Below are 21,743 nucleotides of genomic sequence, written 5' to 3'. Positions count from 1 at the left end.
TTATTTGGGAGCCGAAAATTTATGCCCAGCTGAAAGCGCCCGGGGAAATATTACATCAGATGAAATGACAATGATTAAAATCAGCTTCTCCCCCGCCCCCTCCCGAGCCCGGAGGAGGCCTGGGCGCCGCGTGGCTGGCCGGCGGGGGGCGGGGGGCTGGGCGGCGGAGGGCGCGGGGGCCTGGGCGCACCGCTCCCGGGAGGGTCCTGGCGGAGGCCCCGGCGGGAAGGCGCGGGCTCCGGGGGAGGCGGGTGGTGCCCGCCCGGCTAAAGGAAGGGAAACGGCGCATTTTTGTCGCCGAGCGCGGCAGGCGCGGGCGCGCGGAGCTAATTGCGACTCTAATCCTCTGCCCCGCGGCACAGCCGAGCCCCGAGCCAGGAGTCGCCGCGCGCTCCCGCTCGCGCTCGCAGCGCTGGGTTAATTTTGAGCCGGATCGCTGCCCTTTGCGTCCGGGCTCGGCCGAGACGGGGCGCGGGCTACAGGCTAAGGTGGGGGGCTGGTTTTCTCGCCAGCAATCGGAGAAGGCCGCTGGAGAAGAGAGGAGGGAGGAAAGGAGGTGGGAGCGGCGGGAGGGCAGCCGGAGAGCAGCGCGAAGAGGAGGCGGCGGCGGCGGCGGCGGCCGCGAGGAGGGGAGGAGGCGAGGGGAGGGCGGGGAGGGGAGGCCCCGGCGCGCCGCGCCGCGAGGGGCCGCGCGAAGCGGGGGCCGGGGCGGGAGGGGTGGGTGGGGGGAGGGTTGGGGGCGAGAGAGAAAGTAACTCCAGGACGAGACCGGAGCGACCCGCGCAGCGAGCACAGGCTGCCAGGCTGAGCCCGGCTCCCAAGACCGGCGGCTGCGGGGGGCGGGGGCTGCACCCGAGCCCGGTCCGCCGCTCCAGCTCCGAGGTAAGCACCGCGCGGGCGGCCACCGCTCAGCGACGCGCACCCCTGTCCCCGAAGTGGCTGCGATACCCGGAAACTCGCCCGGCCGGGATTCGGACCTGGGCGGGGGCGGCTGCTTTGTCCGGGTGCAGGGCGGCGGGGGCTGGCGGCGAGGGGGCACCCAGCACAAAGGCCTGGCGCGGGAGTGGGGGATTGCCCACGTGGGCCGGCCCTCGCCCCGGGTGGACCCTCCCCTCGCGGGCGGTCAGAGAGCTTCCTGCCGCGCGGGGTGGGGTGGCGTGGGGTGGGGGTTTCCTCAGGTCCCGGCACTCGGGCCTCGGTGCAGGGCCGAGCGCCCTGCAGGGCCGGCGAGTTTCCGGGGTCAGAACCCGGCTCAGGCAGCCGGGGCTTCGGGCTGGCTGGGCCCGGCTTGGTGTCCACATCAGAGCGAGGAAAAGTCTCTAACGGGACGGACGTGCGTCCTCTGACGCCCACCCGCGAGTCCGAAACGGAGCGGGAGGGGCTGGCGCGCTGGTGGTCGTTCCAAGCGCGCGGGGTCTGGAGCCCCCAGGCGGGCCGCGCGGAGACGCGATCGCCGCGCCCGGATCCCGGCTGCCCGGCGGTAGCCGCTGACCTGGACTCGGGCACCGCTCACACTCGCAAATGCCTCCCCCCTCCCCCGTAGCTGGAGCGCGTTTCCGTCCTCCCGTTGCCCCCCACCCCCGACTGCAAAAAGATAAGCTTCAAGTTTTCACTCCGTGTCTCAAATGTGCATGGAGGAATTTAACTGCACGAGTGAATAACAGCATTAGTTTCAATTAATTTTTTTTTAAATCCTGGCAACAATAAACTTTGAGAACAAAAGCGCTTTTACGTCCTTAATTAGGCGAGCTTCCCATCTGTGGTCTCTAAGTGTCTGCCTCTTGATTTAACTTCGTCTTCCGCCCCGCCCCTGCCGCACACCCTCCCGGTCCTGCCAGGCGGTTTGGGTTCCGCGGCCACCCCAGCCCCGCGGCGCCGCCGGCCTGGGCCCAGCCGGCTCCTGCCGCCCTGAAGTTCACACCGGCCGGCGGGCTCCGCGGCGGGGCAGGCGCGCGCCAGGTGGCCCGCCCGCGTCCCTTCTGGCCCACCTCCTGGACAACTCGGCAGGCCCCCGGCTCTCTGGCCCCGGGGCTGGCGCCCTGGGCGCAGAGCTGAAGAGAGTTCTCCAGGCGCCTTCTGTTTACCTTTTATGGTTAAAATAACAGCTTAGCAAAGAAGCGACTTCACGAAGAAGCGATTTAGTGAAATCGTCTCAAGCTGCCGCAGCTCAGCCAGTTTAATCACCCCCAGAGAGCTGAACAACTGCGAGCACAATGGGACACAAAATCATTTTGTGTGTAAATGAGCGTGGCATTCTGCTCGCTTCCCTCTGCTCTGGCGGGCGGGGCTTGGCAGCGGGCGGGCGTGGGACCCGGGGCTCCCGCCTCAGCTCGGAGAAGCGGGTCAATACCCAGCCAGTTTGGAAACCCGCGGGCCGGGCCGTGCAGCCCGGTACCAACGAGGCCCCTGCAACAGGCGGTCTTGGCCGACCTCGAGAGGGCCGTGGCGCGCTGGGGCTGGGTCGTGGGTTTGATGCGGGTGCTGACGGGATGAACTTGTGTCTCTTCCTGCACCCACTTTGTGCTTCTGACCTCAGCAGTGGTGTCGGGGAAAGGGTCCTTGTCCAGCACAGATGCGTTTGTCGGAGGGAGCAGTGGAGGTTCGCGTCAAGGCGTACAGCCTGGGGCTTCCAATGGTGAGTGTCTGGTTTGCCGTGAACATCAGGTTGTGCTTGCGATGGAGAAGAGGCTGGGTGAGAACAGGATGGAGCAGCTTTTTGATGGGCACTTGGTGTTAAATGTCACTTCCGAGCAGTGTCCTGGTAGTAGTGTGCTGTCCGCTTTCATAGAATTTCCATTGGAATTCCTTCCAGCACAGTTTATCCTCAGTGCGGCTTTCCTTCTGACTCCTCCCCCCAGCAGAGCCTCCCAGGGCAGGAGAACCCATTCCTGAGATGTGTTTTGGTTTCTCAGAACTTGAGATAAGTGACCTGGTTTTCTTTTTTGAAACTTGAGGGAACTCAGGAATGCCAAAAGCAGCCGACCGTGGACAGCTGTAAATTAAACATCACTGTCTGCTAATGGCAACCCCCACCCCAGTTTCCTGTCAGAGAACTTGCCAGCACACGGAGGGCAGAACTAATCCTAGGAGAATGACCTGACTGAAATTTGCAGGCTTTGATTCTCATTTGACCTTGGTCCATGTATGAAAACTGGATGTTGAATTTCAAGGCACAAAGTCAATCCTTGAGGGAAGGTGGGGTTAAACCTGCAAGAAATAAGTACAGCTTTAGGTGTGGGGAAGCCAGTGCGGGGGAGAGGAGAGGGTGATATTCCCTGTGTCCACCTTCCCCAGCCCCAGGACAGTGGAAAGTTCTGCTTAAAACTGCTCTTCTTCAGCCCTCCTGCGTAGGGTCTGCAGAGTGTCTTCAGGCAGCTTCTGGAGACTGGGACAATCTTATTTCAGGTGGCTGGGGCACAGAGGAGAGTTGCTGAGTGACTGTGGGGAGAGGCAGAAGGGTTCATTAGCTGAGCTGCTGTCTCCTTCTGGCCATCTCTCTAATGCCTTGGGGCTTGATCCCGAGGGGATCTGGAATATATTAGGCACAGACAAGACCTTTCTGGGGGCCTGGGGAGAAGCTGCAGAGGTGCAGGCTGGGCAAACAAAGACAAGTTTTCCTCTCCAAGGAGCCACAGTGGGGGCGGTGGCTTCCTCGGTGACTTTCTGTCTTCCCTGGCTTCTGCTGGAAGAGGCTTCTCTGGGTCCAGCCAGTCTCAGGCTGCATGTTAACACTGCAGAGACCGTATTTAAAGAGGTGGTGGGGCTCCCCAGCCCCTGGAGGGTGGGGGATCCTCTCCGAGCAGTGGTTCCCAGGGTGCTCTCTGAAGCAAAAGGAGACACGCTTGGTAACGTGGCTCGAAACCAAAATACCAAGCAAATCGGATTTGTTCTGAAACATTTTGGGGGCAATAATGGTGAGCATATGTTTCAGTACTGTCATTAGCTGAGTTAGCAGACATGGAGCTGCCCTGAGAACACGTGTGTGAGTGAATGTGTGTGTGATGTGTGTATAAGTAATATCCTATGTCCCAGAGGCTTGCCTTGGGGTGTGGGGACAGGCTAATTACCGTCTGTGTGGTAGGGCACGGGGTCTTGGGAAGCATGTTCAGAGAGGACGATTATGAGCATCTTTGACTGGGAGACACGGCACCCAGGACCACTGAGGAGTAAGGCGTGTTTGGTTTTGTCGGTGCTCCACACAGATGTTCTGGGCAGCGATGGAAGCCTAGATGCCTCACCGCAAGGAGCGGCCGAGCGGGTCCTCGCTTCACGCCCACGGCAGCACCGGCACGGCGGTGAGAGCTGGCAGGGTGGGCTGGGTCAGGGGCTGCTGGCCCCCTTTATGCCCTCTTCCTGAGCACCTGCTCACTGGCTGCCCTTCCTCGTGGCCACAGCCGTGGTGCTCAAGAGATGGCTGTTGACTGGCTGTACGATTATGTATTTTCTCGAAACAAAAATGCTCTTAATTTGATGTGAAATTTACTACATGTATAAAACTCAACGCCTTAGGTGCTGAGGAAGTCACTAATTTAGAGGTGTCTCGTTTCTGAGACAAACTTGCAAAAACCCCTGAATCCCAATTCACAAATTGGTGATTCGTTTGTCAGGGGATATTTCACATCTAACACATAAGCCTGCGACCTTTAATTAGAATTTTGCAGTTTGTTTTATGCCCCTGGAGGCTGACACCTTGAAAAAAAAAATTTTTTTTTCTTGGTTTCTTATTGCTAATAAGCATCTTTCTTTTTCCCCCCTCTGGTACTTTGAAGAAAATAATGCAAATACACTTAATTACAGTGGTGGCCGTAATTTGTCAGGCGAATATGTGATCAGGCACAAGCAGAAGTGATCTGATTAGATCTGTGATCACACTGGCAATCAAGGGAGTGCCTAGCTCTGTCGTGGAGAAACCCTTGTGTATGCCTTGTCTCCATCTCCAGGAGGGAGGAAGCATGTCTCGGTTGTCTCTTACCCGGTCGCCTGTGTCTCCCCTGGCCGCCCAGGGGATCCCGCTGCCAGCCCAGCTCACCAAGTCCAATGCGCCTGTGCACATCGACGTGGGCGGCCACATGTACACCAGCAGCCTGGCCACGCTCACCAAGTACCCAGACTCCAGGTAAGAGCCGAGCCCCTCACAGCACCGGAGCACGTGGTGGCCATAGGAAGCATGTGAAGCCTGCTGCCAGCCGACACGCAGGGCTCCCCAAGGTGCCCCTGCTCTCAGCCCCGCCTGCCCATGGCTGCTCAGCACAGGGACTCGTGACCCTGAGCTGGTGGCAGTGGTGGAGTGCCTGACCCACTGGCAGAGGCCACTTTTCAGAGCCAGCCCCGCCCGAAGCTGGCCAGCAGCTGGCTGGAGAACCTCATGTTCCTTCAGGTTCCTCTTGTGTGCGGCTCACGCCTTGCCTTTGCAGGAGACTGGTTGTGAGCCATGCTATGTACTTCTTGGGGTCATTTGGGGGAGAAGTAGTTCATCCTATTTCCAAGTCTTAACGATTGGGATAGTGTATAAGTTCAAGGATGGGGGGTGGTGCAGCAGCGATTTGTCATCTTTGTTTGAGTGGCCACTGCTGGACCCTCAGGGCTAGCAGCAGGCTCCTTTGGAGTTGGAGGAGGTGGGTAGCAGTGACTGGCTAAGAATTCCAGGGTGTCCAGGGATATCCACAGCTGTGGACAAGCATGAGCCACATACCACCATCAGCAGATGAAGGATCTCTGACCAGAGAGCTTTACCCTCTGCCCGGCTCCCTGGTGCCCCTGACTCCTGAGCCTGCTGACTGCCCTGCTCTTGCCTTTCGGGCATTTCTCTCCTAGGTTTTCCCATTGGCATGTAACAGCAGGGCTGACCGGAGGTGGGATGGGTCTCTGAGCAGCTCCAGGAGGTGATGCCGCATGCTGCTGGCTGAGCCCGGGACTGCCCATTCCGGGTACTGCAAGGTGGCCACCGCCAAGGGCTGGCAGCGGGAGGGCCACGCCTGCGGGGCATCACCTCTGTTTTAGACATTTAAAATAAAAAGAGGAGTTAATTAATCCCCCAGACGCCAAGGGATGTCTCTGGGAAGCTTTCTGATCTAGCCGCCTTGTCGCTGGTGTGGTTGCTTATGGAGGAAGGATTCGTAGTGTGTGGAGGTGGCTGCATAGAGAGTGTACTGGAGGCCAAGGGGGTGCCCTGGAGGAGGGACTGCTGGAGGCCAATGCAGCGTCTGGTTCAGAATTTGGGGTGTGGTTGGAGTTCTCTCCCTCCACAGACAGAGGCTAGGCCTGGGGCACTTGTGACCTGGGGACCATGGGGGGCAGCAGCCAGGAGGCCACGTCAGCTATGTTGGCCTGGCACTAACTGGCAGGGCCCTGTCTAGGATGGGAGATGGATTCTGCTTATTTCATTTCAATTTTGCCTTCTGTGGCATTTACGCGTTGTTTAAGATAGATCATCCCTTAATCAGCTGACGACATTTGCGAATGACATTCATAAAAGCCTTGCCCACTACCTCTCTGAAGAGTGTTTCTTGAAATCAGACACTTGCCTTTCTGGAGTAATCACGGCACAGGCCTGGAAGGACCAGCCTCCTCATTCTGCCTCCCGGCTGCTGCCTGGAGCTTGGCGGGCGGGGGTGGTCCTCCCCTCCCAGCTGTCTAAACCGCCCCGCCCTGCTCCCCGCTCCATATCCTGCTTTGGGGCAGGCCCCCTGGCCAGGCTGCCTCAGTGGTCCCATGACCTGTGGGACCCTCGGGCCACCAGGATGGGCCCAGAGTGGGTGGCGGTCTGCACTCTTCCCCCGGGCTGAACCTCAGGATAAATCTGCTGTTCTGCCTGGATGGCTCTGCCTGGCCCGGCTCGCAAGAGAGCTGCCCCTGAGATGGAAGCTCTGGCCTAGAGGCCATGGAGGTGGTATGACTTGTAGAACAGTCAAGAGAGTGGGTCAGGCCACATGTGCATTGGGCAGCTGTGCTGGCCAGAGCCCTTCAGATCCCTCTCTTCCTTCTTTGAGTGAATCTTCAAATTAAAAAAAAAAAAAGTTTTTCACTAATTCTGGAAAGAATGATCAGTGGCTCACCCAGGGTCACTGAGGTATATAAGTCACCTGGAAATAGAGAATTGTGTTAAGGTCACTGGGGGAGGGGGCTCGTTCTGGATGTCAAGTCCTACCCTGGGCAATGCTGTGAGATAAGGGGGCTTGTGCCTTCACCCCTTTGGACCCTGTGCCCACAGAGCTAGGCCTGGGCTCTCGTTCTTAGTTGGTCAGGGTGGCTCCATAGCAGGGAGCCCCCATGGGTGCTGGTCAGCCCAGGAGGACCATCGGTCCTTGCCCGGAACCCGCCCAGCCCAGCTGCCCAGGACTGGGAGTGGGCTCCTGTGTCTACCTCCACGCTTGCTGGATATCACTTAGCTCCTGCATTGCAGCCCCATGCTGGCTTCCATCCTGGCTGTGGGAGGCCACCAATGAAGATGTCCAGGAGCCTAGGAAGTAATAAAACCACTGAAACAAAACTTAAAAAAAAAAGAAAGAAGAAAAAGAAGGTGACCCCTATCAGCTGGGGTCAGAACTGGCCAGCTTATTCCTTATATACCTTCTGAAGTCAGTACCCCAAACTTACAGCCTCCCTTGGAGGGTGGCCCGAGGTAGGAACAGACTCTTTAAGACCTCACAAGTGTCACTGGGTGCCTTTGAGGTGACTGCCCTAACCTTCCCTCAAGCTGCACACCTCTTTGATAGCTTCAGAACCTGAGGGTGCGAGAGGCCTTAGGCTGGGAAAAGACCCAACCATGGAAAGACCTAGAACCAGCCAGTCCCAAGAGAAGACAGACTGCGAGCCTTCTAGCCTCGGACCCTTAAGACGACCTAGAACCCAGGCAGCCCTGGAATGTGGTGGACTGGGAGTCCCCTAGACCACCAGAATGGTCTGAGGGGTTTGCAACACAGAGGGCCTGGAAATGTTGCTTGCTGCACAGAATGCTTGAGCTCAACCAGGAAGGCTGGAGAAAGTTCCGTGGGGAGGCTGACCTGCAGATGTGGCTCTTTGGTCTTCCTGCCGGTGCCCCGTGGGGGCCCTCCACAGGCATTCTGGGTGGCCTTCATTCTGATATCTGGATGCCCATGCTCTGCTGAGATTAGGTCTGGGGAAGTTTAACACCTAGAATAGGCATGGAGCCCGCAGAGCTTGCCAGCAGGGCAATGTCCCCCAGTGTCATTGTCACCAGGCCTGGGGAGGTCAAGAGGGCTCCATGGCTTTCGGAACTCTGAGATGAGTTGTATCTGGGTGACCACAGCACTGGTTTCACAGACTTAGGCTGCTCCACAGCTCCCCATGGGTTCTGACCCACTCGCACTCATCTATGAGGCAGCCTTGACTTATATACGGCCCTACTGGGCCATGTCCCCAGAGTGGAAAGGGGTTAGTCACTCACCCTCCTGGCCGATGAGTGTGCCAGGCCAGCAGAGCAGACAGTGTTGGTGGGAGGCCCCTAGAGAGGCTGTGGGCGCTGTGGTCCCCTCAGCTTCTACCCAGCTCGTTGCCCTGGGTGGCAGGGGTGAGACAGCCTGAGAGCGGTGACATGGGGCGGAGGGTGGGATGGGCTGCCGAGGGAGACAGGAGCTTTCCTGGAGGTGCTTGCCGCTGCAGCTGGAGAGTGAGGGGGCTGGGCCTCGACTTGTACAGACTGAGCTGGAAGGCCTGGGGGTCGGGATCCCTTCTCCCAGGCTGTACTAAGTCCAGCTGGGGATGTGTGTGCAGCCTGCCTGCCGAGGTGGTATCCCTGGGGAAACCCTGCTGACCTCCCTTCTATTCCTGAGTCAAGCTGTTGATGTCCCCTACCCCTCTTCAGGGGATCCTAACCCTCCCCACTGGGGCCTGGGGTCTGCAGGGGACATGAGCCAAACCAGAGCCTGCCGCCCTGGGCAGTGGGGAAGCCTGGTTCCTCCTCCTGAAGTGGAGGGGGCCAGGCATCAGGGCTCCCCAAGAGTGTCCTTCAGGGCCTATGCTTCTGTCAGAATTGCCACCCTTCAGAGGCTGGGGTGCTGGGAGCAGCCTCCCTCCCAGTGCCCCCCTCACTAGTGTGCAGGCGCTGTGGCAGCTGTGCACACTTATGTGCATGTGTGTGTTCTGTGTGCATCCACACTGGTGTGTGCGCACACACTGGACTGTGGGTGTCTGTGCCCTGGGACTGCACCCACATGTGCGGTCCCTGTGGCCTGCCTCTGTTATCCCTGTGGGTTCCCTGAGCCGAAGCTGTGGGTGGTTCGTTTGTAAGTCTGCTGAGTGTGCATAGCTGTCTGTCTGGTGGACCCGTGTTGTCGGTGTGTCCCTCACCAGGATGTGTCTGGTTCTGCCTGCGGTCGGTGTGCTTCGAGGGAGGAGACCGTGTGACCCTGTGCCTGTTGCTGGGTGTGTTGTGTCCAATGCTTGTTCATGCAGGTTGGGTGAGGCGTGTGACCCAGGAGTGTCTTGGCTGGTTTACACGTGTTCACCAGGTGTGTGGCTGCGGGCTGGGGTATCTGATGGTTGGTGGGGGTTTTCTGGGCGGGTCTGTCTGGCAAGGGTTTGTGGGCATGGGACGAGGTGTCTGTGTCTCATTGTAGTTTTCCAGGCCAGTCACCTGTGTCAGCGGGCAGGGGTGTAGAGCTGGGTGTGACTCTCTCTGGCTGTGGCTTGTGAGTGGAGGTGGGGCGTTGGGGTGTGCTGGTTGCCACGCTGGTGTCCTGGCTGCCACTGGTACATGCACACGTCCTTCTCAGGCCTGGTGTAGTCCCAGAATCACTCATGTAATGCCCCTCACCCATCCAGCAGGGTAGGCTCTAAGGAATGGGGGGCAGGGCAGTAGACCAGCCCTTCCATCCCGCATCCCACCTTCCATCTCTCCCAGAATAAGCCGCCTCTTCAATGGCACGGAGCCCATTGTTCTGGACAGTTTGAAGCAACACTATTTCATCGACCGGGATGGGGAGATTTTCCGCTACGTCCTGAGCTTCCTGAGGACATCCAAACTGCTGCTTCCTGATGACTTCAAGGTAAGTCCTCAGCCGGCGGCTTCCTGGCACAGCCTGTGTAGTGGCATTACACAGGGGACGCTGTGACTTAATAAGCGGACCCACGGTTGTCATGGAAACCATAAAAACTTAAACGATGAAGCCGAGGGCCAAATCAGTTTTTTTAAACTAATTTTGTTTTCTCACATTTTTAGCTTATTTATCAGGGTGTAACAACAATTAAGCAGCAACAGCAAGCACTTACCCCAGTTGTATGCTGAAGGACTGTCATGTGCTGGAGTTAGAGGTTCCCAAAGCTGGTCCTTGTTGGCACTTGGCAGAGGGAACACCCTGATCCACAACATAAAGAACTTTAAACCAGTCCTGGGATGGGCCTGTCTGCAGCAGCCAACCTGGTTCTGAGAGTCCTGCCTCCAGGGTTGGGCTCCTCTGTGGCTCAGGGATCCCAGAGGCAGGAAATCCAGGCTGGGGCTATCCCAGCTCCAACCAGCAAATGTCCTTCCTTCCTTCCGGCACCCAGAAGACCCAACGGTCCTAGGGCTGTTTTATCCTTCATTTAATTCAGTTTCTGGGTGCCAGCAGCTGAACTCAGGCTAAAAATGCAGTGGGACAAGGCAGACATAGGTCCCGTGCTCACAGTGGCTATAGTTTATGGGATGACAGATGTTGAACAGAAAACCACTTAAATTCCACAGGGGCAGAGAAGCAGGAAGTACTGTGAGAGGGAACCATGGGGAACCTGGTCTGGGTGGGTTTGGAGGGAAGGGCGTTTCTCTGGGTGATGCTGGAGAAATAGAGGCAGAAGGATATGAGGGCCTTGGGGGTGAGGAGGGGCGAGGGTAAGGAGCTGGACAGGTGGCAGCCTGGGGCTGTATGAACTGGGAGGGGAAGAGCAGGTAGAGACTGCAGATTGTCTCAGTGTTTTGCCCTGAATGCAGAGGGAGGGCGAGTAGGGGCAGGACCCTCAGATCTGTTGTGTGAAGGATGTGGAGGGAGCAGGAAGGTGGAGGCAGCGAAGGTGGAACAAAGTGGTAGATTAGATTCACGTTTGGGAAAAAGATGCAAAAGCCATGGTGTGGACAGTGCGGGTCAGGGGGCTCTTGAGGGTTCCCCTGACCTGCAGCTTGAGTCCTGAGTGGATGTGTGGAGGCCCAGGGTAGAACAGGCTGAAGCACCCCACACCTGTGTGGAAGAACTGATGGGGCACCTGGGGGAGGTATTCTGGGCTTTGAGGAGGGATGTGGGGATTTCTGGTTTGCAGATTTCATTTAAAACCTCTAGTGGATGAGAACATGGGCCGGGCATGAAGCTGTGATGAACTCTTGTGGTTCTTGACAGGATAGGTTCTTGACTGATGGCAGGCCTGGGTTGACTCTGAAGGCTAGGGTCAGTCAGCAGGCGGAGAGACTTAGGGCCAGGGTGTGGGCCCAGCTTTTGGGATTGGGCTTCCTTGCCTACCCCCAGGGGTCCTCAGGCTCACCAGCAGGACTTGAGCTGAGTGGTCTGGTCATGGGTCATCAGCTACTCAGGACTGGGGTGGGTGTGGGTGGACATGTGTTTGACGGGGGCAGGGGACCAATGTCAGGGCCTTGAGGGGAGGTCGGTGTGAGCCCACCAGCCAGGGGTTGAGCTGCTGGTGAGAGGTGGGCGCCCCCCGGACACCTCTTCACACTGCTGGCGAAGGCAGGGACCGACCTTACTGACCTTTAGGCTTCACCCACTCTTTGAGCTGCATGATAACATCCATTTTATAGACGAGGAAACTGAGGCTCAGAAAAGATCTGGTAGATGCTACTGCTGAAAATCCAACCCAGGCAGGTCCTCTTTGCCTCCCTGCAGGACAGTGAGCATCTCCAGGGAGGGAGGACGGGGCTGCCCTGTGCCCACCCCAGCCTATCATCTCAGAGAAGGCAGCAGGTCCCCAACCATCCGCACAGCCTCAGGCTCCTCTAGTCTAACCTCCAGGTCTTTCTAGAAACTTCTCTCTGCTTCTGGGGAGGGGGATGAAGCCACTCCTGTCGCTTGGGGCCCGATGGAAGGGCTTATGGGGTCTGGGACAGGTGCACACCAGCCACTGCCTTTGGGCGGAGGCCAGACGTCTTGGGGGCCACACTCTCACCAGAGCCTCACTTTCCCTATCTGTACAATGGGGACAACCATCCCAGCCCACATTGTGCTGGGGGTGGGGTTGAGGGCACAATTCCCCTGGACTTTGAACGGGCGGGGCCGCGGAGCTCTGGAACCAGAAGGGTGGACCCCCACAGCCCCCACCGTATGCGCATGCCTGCAGGACTTCAGCCTGCTGTACGAGGAGGCGCGCTATTACCAGCTGCAGCCCATGGTGCGCGAGCTGGAGCGCTGGCAGCAGGAGCAGGAGCAGCGGCGCCGCAGCCGGGCCTGCGACTGCTTGGTGGTGCGGGTCACGCCGGACCTGGGTGAGCGGATCGCGCTCAGCGGCGAGAAGGCCCTCATCGAGGAGGTCTTCCCCGAGACCGGGGACGTCATGTGCAACTCAGTCAACGCTGGTTGGAACCAGGACCCCACGCACGTCATCCGCTTCCCGCTCAACGGCTACTGCCGGCTCAACTCAGTGCAGGTGAGGGCCGGCCCGCCCCTGCCTCCTCTCCCGCTGCCTCCCCGAAGCCCTGGGGCGGGCGGCAGAGGGAGACTGGGGTCGGGGGCGGGGTGGGGGGCCGTGGGGGAGGCCAGGTCCCTGGGATGGCGAGGCCCTCCGTGCCATCTTACAGAAAAGGCAACAATGTGCCGATGCATAATTTATGTCCCGCTCATAATTAAATGATGGCGCCTGGGGGATGGACTTAAAAAAATTGATCTGTGCTTTTTTTTTTCCAAAAGGATGTTCTATAAAAATGGCCTAGAGTATTTTCAACAAAGTGTGCTTCATTTGACACCCAGAGTCTGACTTTGGATTCAAATTAAACCCAGACAGTAGGAGCAGCAGGTCAGAGGCTGAGAGTGGGGGCGGTTTGGAACCCCCTTCCTCATCATGCTGACCTGGGGCCACCAGCACCCACGGCACAGCTTCTAGACTGGTTTTCCCCACACGGGTCTAAGATTTGGGAAGCCCCAGGTGGAGTGGGGGCCTGTTTTCCACCGGCTCTTCCAGCCCCAAGAGCAGACTCCTGCTTCAGGCTTGGTTAGGGCAGAGCGCACTTGGTAGGGAAAACTCTGTAGGCAGTCTTTCAGAACTTGCTAGTTAGTTGCAGGACACAGGTCTCAGACACAGTGAATGGGCCTCCCTCTCACAGAGGCACAAACCCACGTGGACACGGAGACCTGCAGAGACGGGAGAGAACTCCTCTCCACCTCGAGTTCCCTTGAGCTGATCAGGCCCCAGGCCTCAAACCATCTGGGATTCCCAGCTCAGGGAAGCAGGTGGCTGCCCCGAGGCCGGGGGCCGGGTCTCTGTTGCTGGGGCCTCAGTGAGGGAGGGGGACCCAGGACCATGTGTCTGGGAGAGAGGGGCCCAGTTAAGGTTGTGGACCCCCGAGGGCAGCAGGATGGCACCCATCCAGGTTTTGTCTCTTAAGGGGCCCTGGCCCTTCTATGGCTGCCCCGCTGGTGGTTGTGCCCAGACCCCTGTCAGCGAGATCTTAACAGGAGAAGGTAACTCACCCTGGAAAGTGCCCACCTGCCCACCAGGCCCGGAGGGCAGACTCTTGCGGCTGGGCTTTGCTGACCCCTCTCTTTTCCCCGGCAGGTCCTGGAGAGGCTCTTCCAGAGGGGTTTCAGCGTGGCCGCATCCTGTGGCGGGGGCGTGGACTCCTCCCAGTTCAGCGAGTATGTGCTTTGCCGGGAGGAGCGGCGACCCCAGCCCACCCCCACTGCTGTCCGAATAAAGCAGGAGCCCCTGGACTAGGCCCTGCCTCAGTGTCCACCTGAGGCCGCTTGGCCATAGGGACACCCCCAGGGACCTGGAAACAGTGCTGGGGAGTTCTGCCTACGCCTGCTTAGCAGTGGGCATGAGACTGAGGGTGGGGCTGGAGGGTCCAGAGCCTGCCTGGGGAGCCCCAAGGCCCGGGGCGTCATGATAACAGAACGTGGGATGCTGGAGGCATGCCCACCAGAGGACTGTGGATGTGACCCAAAGATGCCGAGGTGGGAACTCCACCGCCAGTCGTCTGGGCCCCTGGGCTCCCAGCCTGGTACAGCACCCTGGAGGCTCTGCACATGCTGAGGCAGGGTGAGCAGAGGCAACCCCGCTCCACTCCAGAGGAGCTGTCCGTCTTTCTCCACGCGGCAGACTCCAGAGGGTCTCCTTGCGTCAGATATGGCTTATTTTTCTACAGTATTTAAGACGGAAGTAGCTGTCAGTGCACAAGTCAGAGAGGCCGACAAGGACCCCTGCTTCTTTATCTGGTGCTCAGCTCAGTGGGATGCGGCAGCACATCTGCGTGGGGGGCGGTAGAGGAGCTGCGGGACCCTCTGCCTGGGTTCCTGCAGACCAGGGCTTGGAGACTCCTGGTCCCTGCTCTAGGGACAGAGGGCAGGCATGGCAGTGCCATCGGGGCTGAAATACAGCCCCCATAGGGTGGGACCGCTGGGAGGAGGGTGGTGTGGGCATAGGGGAGGGACCACTCTGCGACCATTTGAGACCCTGTCTTTGCTGCTGCTTGGGGCACAGGCCACACTTGAGCGTCACCTGACCTACTCATGCCCAGGGGCTTTGGTTTCTATCTGTGTGCGCCCATGCGGGCTCCGAGAGAAGTCACTCCCCGTTGCGATCAGCACTGGGGCCACGCTGCATCCTTACCTCAGGAATGGGCCCCACGGTGAAGGAGCCCATGTGTCAGCAGCATCCTCTGGGTCCCCAGCTCAGGAAGCCGTCCCCCACTCTGATTTTCCCACACTCACCTGCATACTGAATTTTTAATTAAACTGTGGTTACACTAGTCTGCCAGTAAGGCCCGGACACAGTCAGACCTTGGGTTCTTGGCCCCAGATTCCAACGAGGACTGCCTGCTGGAGTCCTCGCAGACCTGCTGCCTCCCAGACGACAGGCCCAAAGATGGATACCCCCTGTCTTGTCACACTTCCCCTCCCCTCCCCAGATGGCTCTTCCCCAGGGGGTGGAGAAACTGCAGAGAACTGCTGGGTGGGTGGGGCGTCCCGGCCGGCCCCACCCCTTGTACGATGCCTGTAGACTTGTATATGATGACTCCTTTAATATTGTAAAGATGCTGATGTACAATTGTCGTGTGTTTGTGTAAACACATTATGTTCCTAGTTCACGCCATAAATGATGCTATAAAGCGAAAGACTGAGGCTCCGTCCTGTGCCGAAGCGGGAAGCCAGATTCCAGCATTCCGTGCCCAGCAGGGAGGTTGGGGATGAGATTCCTTGGGTTCCAGGGAGGAAAAAACCGGCAGAGGTAGTTGGGGGAGGGGCAGGGACAAGGGTCCCGAGCTGGCTGTTATTTATTGCTTTGGGGTGTTTCCTCACGGCTGTACCTGTCCCCTCTGGGCAGCACAGTTTCTGAATTCTGATTCACAGCCCCTAAACAGATACAAGCTGGGGGAAAGCAGACCAAAGGTGTCCGGGGGAGCTTTTGAACCCAGTTTTCAGTGTTTGTGATTTTTCTCTTTGCTTTTTGTGGTTGAGGGTTGACATCCTCTTTAGAGCACCACAGAGCCGTAGAAGGTGGCAGATAGTGGCCCAGGTCAGCCTGGGGACATGCAGCCAGAGGAAGCATGGGGAACTTCAGGGCCCCCTAGATCGGTGGGGGGTGTGTGGCGGGGAGGAGTTAGAACGTATTCACAAGATGTCCACTTTTAATGAGCCTGTTTGTATTTTCCCTCAAAGTCCTTATGTTCTAACTGAGCAAGGACCTTTTCCCCTGCTGCTAGGGTCCACCAACCTCGCCCTGCCTGGAGGGCATGCACAGCCACTCCTCCGAGGCCACAAAACTGTTGCCATCCCACCATACAGTGAATTTGCTGGACAGACTTGCCAGCCTTCTTTGCTCAGCAACGTGCCTACAGTTGGCACATGGGCATTTTGGCTTCTGAGGTTCACATCTGAGAGGAGAAAGTGTTGTGTTTATTAGAAAGGAAGTCTGGTGAAAACAGCTTAGTGGCGCGTGCGTTTATGGATTTTTCGGGTATGATAGCCAGCATAGTTGCCCGTTGATGGAGATCCCCTAACATTTTCAAGCAAATGATCTTTGATTAAACCGTTGTGCTAAAAAAAAAAAAAAACCATAAAAAGAGTAACTACCTTACTGAATGTTACTCTTAATTATTTCCTTACTAATTAAGTCCAACCAGGAAGTTTGATTTTATATAAGCTAGGGAATTTCTAAATTTGTAGAGAAATACTGTGTTCTCAAAGTAATGCTAAAATTCTAAGATAGTCCCCATAAACAATAAGTAAAAACATTTTTATACTTCCTGGAATGAATACACTATATTGTAAGTAATCTCTTGATCACAGGCCAGCAGTATAAATGTTACTTCTGCTCTTCATAAATTATTCTTGATTATAAGCAACTGGACAGCTGACTGTGCCAACACTTCCCTGTTTCCCACCAGACCTCTCTGCTTGTGCAGGAGAGAATTTGTCAAAGCCACAGCAGGAGATGTTGGCCACTGTCCTGATCAATGGGGCTCAAAACCAGGTCACAACACTATTATCTTTAAATTTTGTTTTTTTTTCCCAAGCTCCCACTTGACTGTGTTCCATAGAATAAATAAAGGATATTTTATAAATTAAACACCCAGGTCTAGCGCTTTGTTTCTGATCCACCGAGGCAGCCACAAAAAGGAACTCTGGTGTGGATCACTCTGGAGCCACTGCCCCCACACTTGGGACTTGGCTTGACCACTGAATAAGGACCTCGAGTAGTCCTAGTCCCATATACTGAGACTTCCTGGTCTAGGTAAAGAGTTGCTGTGGAGGGTTGGGCCCCTTTAGACTGTATTCATTTTGCTCATGAATATATGTCAACCAAGGACTTCTCAGGTAGCCAGTGGTAAAGAATCCACCTGCCAATGCAGGAGACACAGGTTCGATGGGTTGGGAAGATCCCCTGGGACGAGGAAATGGCAACCCACTCCAGTGTTCTTGCCTGAAAATCCCATAGACAGGGGAGCTTGATGGGCAATAGTCCATAGGGTTGTAAAGAGCCGGACATGACTGAAGTGACTTAGCAAGCATATGTATATGGTAAAGAATCCGCTTGCCAATGGACAAGATTCAGATTAGATCACTGGGTTAGGAAGATCCCCTGGAGGAAGAAAGGGCAACCCACTCCAGTATTTTTGCCTGGAAAATCCCATGGACAGAGGAGCCTGGCAGGCTGCAGTTCATGGGGTCGCAAAGAGTCGGACACAACTGAGCAGGCATACACGCACATATATAAACCAAACCAAACCAGCTGACAAACAGAGAAGCAAGGATGTGAGAAATAGCTCCTGACCAAGGGAAGACCAATTTAGCTGAGCCTAAACTAGGGCACAGGATTGGGGGCTACCCTGCTCCCCATCCATCCTGCGATCTCTGGAGAATGCTGTCTGTTAAAATGGCCCCATCCCACTGGGCCCTTCCTACCCGCCTGACTCCCCAGACACAAGAGGTCAGCTGCAGTGGACCTGGAGGACACTGTAGGACCCATAAGATTGGAGTTTCCCCTAAGGGGATGACAAAATGGGACACGCAAATGCAGGAGCTGAGAGAATCTTCAGTTTGAGGCAGAGCACTTGACTCAAGCCACTGGTCAGTTCTAGATCAAGCTGGAGGGCCAGCTGTTGGTCAAAGAGTACAGGTGCTGGCCTTGAGCCTGACATCTGGGTTGACAAGGGATGTTGTAAGAACTGTGATGCCACAGATTGATGGTCATCAGACCGAAGTTTGACTTCGGTTGACTTTAAGGTGGGTGGGCAGATGTTTTCAGCCACAAACTGACAGCCACACAACGCTGGTCTTGTCTCAGATGTGATGAGGACATGGCTGGCCCCCTTTCTACTCACCCACTCTCCACCCAAAGTGGGCAACTCCATGTAGAGAGAAGCCTTGCCCCACCTGGAGACAAAGGCTCACGGGGTAGCCCTTTGTGGACCGAGGTAAAGAAAAAGGAATGGGTAGCAGCTAGGGGCAGCTTCCTGCCAGGGATCAGGCTAGCACTGAAATTCTCTCAAGAGCCACAGATTGACCCAAATGGAACCCAACCCCAGTGAGGTGCGAAGGTCAGAATAGGATCTCACAGCCCCCGCGTCTGGTCCTGCCACACGTCCTCTGTAAGTCCAGGGGCACTGCCCTGAGAGCTTTTAACACAAGGAGAGCCCAGCCCCTGGCAAAACTCCCCAACCTTACCCCCTTGCCTCCCAGCTGATCTTGTTTGGGAACGCCAGATGGCAGCTCTCTGCTCCCAAGCCCCAGAGTTGGAAAAACAAGGCACCTGAGTGATCCACAGGGAGCTCTTCAAACGAGGCTCAGGGAGAGTGGGAGCCACTTCTGGGATACGTATCCAGGCACTGCTACCTGTAAGTAGTTGTTTATTCACAGGGAAGAAGCCCTCTATGTTTCCAATCTCTCCCTCCCACCCCCCAGTGGAAGGCTGTCCCGGGACAGTATTTGTCCTGTTTTGGGATCATGTAACTTTGACTTGAACAGTGGGCTAATGTGGCTGCAGCGGCTTTGGACCTCAGTCAGCAAACGGGTCCTCACTGCAAAGATCTTTATCTTCCTGGTCACCCAATGAGTGCCATTGACTGAGGGTCAGCATGTGCCAGTCACTGCAGGTGTTTGGAGAACAAGACAGGCCACACGGCTAAGAGAAGACGTCTATTTATCCACAAGAATTGTTAGAGGCTCTGTAAACTTATCTGGAAGAGAACTTTCCATATGACAGTTTTCAAGTTGGTCACATCAAACATAGATTACCCCAAATTCCTTGGTTTGCAAGTACAGTCAACCACTTCTCCAGCCCCAGTGACTGGTACCTCCATAGTGAACACGGCGTCCTTGAAATTCTAATGAGACATTCAGGGACTGAAGCAGGCACGCTCCCCAGGAGGAACACAAAAGAGAGGGCTGGAGGTCAGTTGCATTTGGATTTTCGTCTTTGTTTCCATTACACTCAACAGCCAGTCCTGACAGTCGTCTCTGGGCCTGACAGCAAGCCGGACAATCATCTCCCTTGACCCAGAGTCATGGCTCTAGGATGACAACAGCTGGGTCACCCCAGCCCTGACTCCCAGGACCTCCTCACAGAGCCATCACAAACCACGACAAATTCTTAAAAGAGCAGGGACGGAGCCCGGGAAGCGCTAGGACGCCTAAGCCAAGCGCCTGGAAAAATGCCCGCCCAGACCCCAGGAGAATACGGGTCCCCACATCCCTGGCTGGACGGGGTGGGAGGTGCATCACCTGCCACGGGCTTGAGCGGCTGGGAGCCAAGCTTGCTGCTCGAAGCCCATGTCTAGCATGTCACCAGAGCCTCCTCCTCTGTGTCCTGGACTCCGGCCAGGGCTCCCGCGGAAGCTGCGGTCTGGGGCGAACAGTCTGCACCAGCAGGGTTGGGCGGCTGCTCCCACTCCGGACGCGGGCCACGCCCCCTTGGACGCGAACACACCCCCATTTCCCGGGGCTCACGGGACACGCCTCTCCCTGCAGCCAAACAGCACCAAGCAGATTTGTACGAGTACGCACAAGGTCCTGGAATTCTCGCCCGGTTGCCACACAATATAAGGAGCATAATTGGGGCGGGTGGGGGGGGGGGGCGGGAGGCGGCGGCGGAGGTTGTGCAACTGCCCGAGGAGCCGGGGTGCGCTGCCAGGGCTGTCCAAGTTCTCATCGCAGGGATCCAGGGAGCCTGGGACAGAGTCAGACACCAACATTGCCACCTTTGGGTGACACTGATGGCCTCGCTCCGTCAGGGGAGCAGTGTGGCCCTGGCGAGAGTTGGGGAGCCCAGGTCCCTGCTGGGCCAATGGGCGTGAAGCTTGGGCAAAGGGGCCCGTGCCTGCAGCCAAGGTAGCAGAAGTCGAAGCAGTGGCGACAGCCGGGCCTGGCAGTGTCCAATGAGCACAGGGCCACCCCCAAAGCCCCTAAGCTGGATGCTTACCAGATCCTGAGGGAGGGGAGTAGGGGGAGCGCTGGGGGAGGCCCCACCCAACAAAAGTAGGAGACTGACACCCCCTTTCCCAGCCCGAGGGCAGCTGGGCTGCATTCTCAGGCCCACAGAGCCCCCATGGGTGGGTCCCTCCTGGGGGCCCTGTGAGTCACTTCCCCAGGCCCTGGAGGCCTCAGTTGAAGGTGCCTCCCTCTGCAGCAAAGCCTCCTTTGTTCTCCTGCTGGCTTCACTTCACAACCCTTTCCTCCCCTCTGGGTTGCAGACGCAGGTTCTGAGGGTTTGGGGGGCACTGACTGTCAGCAGACAGAGGTGGCAGATGGAAAGGGGTCCGGCGTTGCAGAAGCCTGGCACCTCCCTTCCTCTGTCCCCTGCGCTCAGAGCTCTGGCTGTCTCACCACCCCAGACATCTGGGGAAACCCCCACCTCCCGCACAGGTAGTGGGTGTGCAGCCTTCAGAGCTCAGTCCTGGACGAGTACCAGGAGGGAGGGTGGTTTGGATGCGCTTACCCTGGCCGGCCCCGCCTAGAGCTGCTGAACTGGCCCCTGACTCTTCTCTTGCATCACGAAGAGGCTCCCTTGGCTCAGATGACTGCGGCACCATCACTCACTCTCTTGGCTCTCCATTCCCTCAGCCTCCCCTACTTCCCATGCCCCCGGTGGAGGAGCCCAGTGGAAGCCCAGCCCAGGAATGGAATCTGTCAAAGTGCCTTCAGACACAGCCTCTTGTCTGCCTTCTCTCCCCTCCCCACCTGCCATCTCCAGCTGGGCTGACCACGTGGGGGCTCACTGTCCCTGGAGGGTGGGAGGGGGGTGGTCACCTGCCCACTCTGTGCTGAAGGCAGTCACCCACTTGGTGTGATGAGCACCAGCCTTGCAGCCAACTAGAACTCTTGTTTGGAAGAAGTAGAAAGCTAAAATTTGGGGGAAAAAAGCTGTGCACAAAGATTCTCCAATTTTATTTACAATAGTAAAAATGAAAATAGGGGTTCAGAGATCAGACAAGACAGGGCATATTCAGGGCAGTAAGGCCATAGACAATCTTATTTACAAAGCAGAAATAGGGACACAAATATTGAAAACAAATGTATGGCTACCAAGGGGGAAAGAGGGGTGGTGGGATGAATTGGGAGATTGGGACTGGCATATATACACTCTTGTACCATGTATAAAATAGATAACTAATAAGAACCTACTGTATAGCACAGAGCACTCTACTCAATGCTCTATGGTCACCTAAATGGGAAGGAAATCTCCAAAGGAGGGGATATATGTGTATGTGTGGCTGATTCACTTTGCTGTACAGCAGAAACTAACACAACTTTGTAAAGCAACTACACTCCAATAAAAAATATGTTTAAATGGGGGAATGTGTCCTAAAAACAGAGAGAAGGTGACATCTATTATGGAACATCATTTGATGAAATGTATTTATCCTTCTATAAATACTTATTATCTCCAGTCTGCCAGGCCCTTGTAGGGCCTGGGTTCAAGCAGAGGGGCTTCTGAAGGCCAGGCTCTGAGCCATGAGTGTTTCACGCATTAACTCACCAAATCCTTCAACCACACCTGGGATGAAGGAGCAATCAAGTCTCATTTATAGAGGAAAGGTGTGAGATCCCACAGTTAACGAGGGCCAGAGGAGCAGCCCCGGAGTCCATGCTCCT

General features: G+C 56.7%; 1 protein-coding gene across 2 annotated transcripts; it reads left to right on the top strand.

The window, feature by feature from the left end:
- The first annotated feature begins 730 nt into the window (after positions 1–730).
- On the top strand, positions 731–17,663 carry KCTD15 (potassium channel tetramerization domain containing 15). 2 transcript variants are annotated; one of them, XM_055412305.2, is made up of 7 exons: positions 731–882; positions 2,540–2,635; positions 4,203–4,295; positions 4,941–5,116; positions 9,863–10,007; positions 12,277–12,582; positions 13,708–17,663. In XM_055412305.2, the coding sequence occupies exons 3-7, from the start codon at positions 4,230–4,232 to the stop codon at positions 13,864–13,866; spliced, it is 852 nt and encodes a 283-aa protein (XP_055268280.1). In that variant the 5' UTR covers positions 731–882; positions 2,540–2,635; positions 4,203–4,229; the 3' UTR covers positions 13,867–17,663. The 2 variants fall into 2 exon arrangements, with proteins under 2 accessions (XP_055268280.1, XP_055268279.1); XM_055412304.2 differs by having other exon boundaries at positions 2,537–2,635.
- Positions 17,664–21,743: the final 4,080 nt, after the last annotated feature.

The sequence above is a fragment of the Moschus berezovskii genome, chromosome 22 (genome assembly GCF_049115385.1).
Source record: "Moschus berezovskii isolate FMDL1 chromosome 22, NW_MosBer_1.0, whole genome shotgun sequence".
Taxonomy (NCBI): Eukaryota; Metazoa; Chordata; class Mammalia; order Artiodactyla; family Moschidae; genus Moschus; species Moschus berezovskii.
Note: the sequence above shows the minus strand (reverse complement) of the source record. Positions and strands in the feature narration are given on the sequence as shown.

What these genes read in the sequence shown, in the direction of transcription:
- KCTD15 (XM_055412305.2), top strand. Translation starts at nt 4,230, where the DNA reads ATGCCTCACCGCAAGGAGCGGCCGAGCGGGTCCTCGCTTCACGCCCAC. An exon ending in ACGGCAGCACCGGCACGGCG is followed by an intron (nt 4,296 to 4,940) that starts GTGAGAGCTGGC and finishes CTCCATCTCCAG; the next exon opens with GAGGGAGGAAGCATGTCTCG. An exon ending in ACCAAGTACCCAGACTCCAG is followed by an intron (nt 5,117 to 9,862) that starts GTAAGAGCCGAG and finishes CATCTCTCCCAG; the next exon opens with AATAAGCCGCCTCTTCAATG.